Consider the following 3,688-nt stretch of genomic DNA (forward strand, 5'->3'; position numbering starts at 1 on the left):
GTATGCCTGGAGTAGGGAGATCTGATAGTATGCCTGGAGTAGGGAGATCTGATGGTATGCCTGGAATAGGGAGATCTGATGGTATGCCTGGAGTAGGGCGATCTGATGGTATGCACAGGAATAGGGAGATCTGATACAGTAGGCTTCTGCACAAAGTATCTGTCGGCTCAACGTGTACTGGCAATTTCCATGGGAACCTGGTTCTTTCAATCTCTTCTCTGGTGCTCACAACCCAGCTTTCTCCCCTGTTGCTCCAGGGCAGCCAGGAATCCTGGCTTCTCTGTTCATGTTTGTGATGAGTGGTACACTATTGTCCCAGCAAGTCAAACATGTCTGAGATCCAGGCTCATTTGGCTACTTCAGGCCCACATCCCTCTCTGGATCAATGTCTGACCAGATGCACAGAAGATCTGTTATCACAACTAAGGTGGGGGTGGGGCAGGTCTCTATGAAGTACCTGGGCTGTCTGGGGTGTAGAGACCTAAACAAAGATAATAGTATGGCTTGGAAGGGGAAAGGTAAGAACGCTGGTCAGGCAGCTGGGATAGCATAACCAGTCCTGCAGCTCTGACTTGTAGTCTCTCTTGCTTTGACAGGTACACAGTGGGTATCCATAAGATATTCCATGTAGCAAATACCACAGACACTCCTTTAATATTCTTTCATGCAAATCTTAAATACTCACGAGACATGGATCATATGATGCCTACAGAATTTTGGCAACTAAACAACAACAACAACAACAAACCCCCCAAAACCCTGGAATCGTACATTTTTATCTTAATTTTCGTACAGAAGCAAAGTTTCCAGGATGTAATGGCATCCGTGCTCTGAGGTGAGCCCCTCTCAGAACAGGAGAGAGAGCCTCGGTAGAGGACAGGGGCAGGCCTGCCGGGCGCCGTCCTTGGCAGCAGAGGCCTTTCAGTGGCACGGGTGTGTTGTGTGGGTTGTCTTTATCTAAAGTGAGAAAGCGGTTGGCCAGGATCAGTGTCTTCCCGACTTGGCCTTGGGTCGGCTTCCTGTGGTGCTTTGCTCCTGGGAACGTGGCCCTTGGCTCTGGAAAGTTCCCTTAGTGTTTTCAAATTAAAGTAAAATCACGCCAAGAGGACAACAGTAAGAAGTGTTGCTGATTCTCTGGCCAGAGTGCAATCCAAACCTCCTTTGTCGTCTCCGCTTCTTGCAGCCCCGCGTTTCATCCTGTTCTACCCTTTCCGTGTAATGTCTGCTTTTGAGCTAGAATTACTTTTGAAAAGGGATGACGTGAGCGATGAGTGCTTCATCAATTTTCTGTCTGTAATCTTTATCCACTTTGCCCCTTTGGCTTCACAGCCAAATTAAAGTTGCACATGAGCCCTTTCCCCACTTGCTTGCCAGAAAACATCAAATATTGGTATTGCATGAAAGTGTCACCTCTCATTGTGGTTAGAGGTTAAGCTCTCCAAGGTCACTTACCTGCCCACTTCCGCAGGAGCCTCACCCAGCTCTCAGCACGTTGCTCTCCACTGACCACTTTCCAGCTAAGAGGACTCAGGAAATTGATTCAGAGTCACCCAAAGAACGGTCAGCAAGTGAGACTCGAAAAGATTAACTCTTACAAAAAGAGTAGAAAAGTCACTTAAACAACAAAACCCTGCCATATCCGAACTTTTGGTTAATTTTTTCAAAAAGCAGGGCTGAGTGTACTCAGCAAAAGGGACTGGAAACAATTAACCTGCGTCAGTAACTGACGGCTTCCTCCAGCGAATGCTTCTTAGAACTATGAACGGAAAAACTCTACCCAGATTCTTGGAACAAGTGAGAAAAAAAAAAGGTGCCCTTCTCAGAACCTCTCTACAACTATCAGCAGCAATAGATCTGTGATCAATGGTCAATGCAGGAACAGCGCTCTGCAGGCGTGCCTGGCATGGTGTTAAGTTGATTTCATACTACCTCACTAAGTGCTCCCAGCAATCCTATGACATCAGACAACTATTATCCCCACCAGAAGCTAACAGGGCTCCCCATGGGCATGGAGCAAACATTCCACCAAAGATCATAGCCCTTCAGTAGAAGAAATGACAGAATCACAGAAGACTATCTACAAGGTGCCCGGAGAGGAGGCAGCATCTATACAGTTTCTGGTGGCCAGAGGGATCCGGAATTGGGAGAATCCCCAGCTGCCAGCAGCTTCACAGATGGCTGGTTATCTGTGGTAGAGAATAATTTTAAGACTTGGGGTTGCAGCTGAAGCCCTGACTGTGTCTGCTGAAGTGCTTCTCTATTGGACGGCAGGGAAGCCAGTGTGTACATAGACTTGTGGTATCCAGGCAAGCCATATGTGAACCATCAATCCAGGGCAGGTGGCCCCTGTCCACTGCAGTGCCCTGTGCAAATAAAATGCTCAGGGCCCTGAAGAAGGAGCAGGAGTTTAGCAGGCAGAGCTTGTGTCTCCAGTCATTAGTGGTTTTAGCTAGCATTTACATGACATTTATGCCACAGGGCCCTTTACTTGTCTCATTTCACCTTAAGCTGTTTGTGTGCCTGCCACTTGATGCTGAGAGAGGCTTACAGTCAAACACTAGGAGGTGGGAAAGGGGCTATGGATAGATAACTCTGTCTGGGTCTGAGTCAGCCTTGGCTGCATACAACGGTTTATTAATCCCAGAGAACTGTCAGCGGAGGGTGGGGGGGGGGGGGAAACAATGGTTCTGTTCTGTAGCCGCTCGCAGCAGGTATTTTCTGAGCAGACTCAGTGTGCTTAGACTTACTGGGTACATTTGCATTTGCTCCTTGGAGAGCCTCTGAAGCTTGGCTTTCAGCACCAAGCACCGCACCGCGGGGAGAGAACCTGGACCCCACAGGAGAAATCGCTACCCAGCGTTTCCCACAGGACCTGCGACTCCACGAGGCAGGCTTTTCTCTGGAGGCTGTCTCACTTTTCTGTTCTCTCTCCAGGAAGCAACACAACACAAGTCCTTCTTCGAGTCAGAACGGAAACTGGAGTGTGGGAATGTTGACGAAGCATTTAAAATCGTTGATCAAATTCTTGAAGGTAAAACTTTCTTCAGCACTAGCAGCAGGCAACTTTCTGGGGCTTCCTTCACCTTCTAGAACCCATCCAACAGCCTCAGCGGACGTTGCTCCCAGAGAGTGGGAACCTTGGACCCACACGTGGTGTGAACCTACACGCGGTGTGAACCCACACGCGGTGTGAAGAGCCCAGAAACAGCTCTTCTCGTCCCTCCCCAGCCTGCCTTGAACCTCATTGTTGAAGGATAGTGTCACCAAGTACATAATTCTGAGGTGTGGTATCTGGCTGGTGTCAACTACTTCGAAAAGTGTCCTCCTAGGCTTCTCTTCTGGTCCTTTGGCTTTCATGAGGTGGTTTCCCATAGCTTCTAAATCAATTATGCAACCACCGGGCATCTCTTGATGTCCCCCTGGCTGTTGAGAAACAAAGAGAAAATGAGAAAGGCCCGTCCTCTCAAGCCAATATTATCTCTTTTACAAGAGGCAGCTAGGAAACCATATTGGAAAAGAAATGGCAAGGCACCAAACCAGCAAAGTCAAAAATGACATGAGTAGAGGAGTTAAGACAAAGTATGAGGGTCAGAATCACCCAGGGAACCTTACCAAAAAAAGAGAGAGGAAGGAAGGAAGGAAAGAAGGAAGGAAGGAGGGAAGGAGGGAGGGAGGGAGGGAGGGAGGG

General features: G+C 48.5%; 1 protein-coding gene across 3 annotated transcripts in view; it reads left to right on the top strand.

Moving 5' to 3' along the window:
* Aox1 (aldehyde oxidase 1) overlaps window positions 1-3,688 on the top strand; it is a 76,165-nt gene that overhangs the window by 42,395 nt on the left and 30,082 nt on the right. For all 3 annotated transcript variants that reach the window (XM_021197507.2, XM_029538920.1, XM_029538921.1), the window contains one exon: window positions 2,935-3,031. In XM_021197507.2, coding sequence (XP_021053166.1) covers window positions 2,935-3,031 — 97 coding nt within the window. The remainder of the gene's footprint in view (window positions 1-2,934; window positions 3,032-3,688) is intronic.

Source organism: Mus pahari, chromosome 5 (assembly GCF_900095145.1).
Source record: "Mus pahari chromosome 5, PAHARI_EIJ_v1.1, whole genome shotgun sequence".
Classification (NCBI taxonomy): Eukaryota; Metazoa; Chordata; class Mammalia; order Rodentia; family Muridae; genus Mus; species Mus pahari.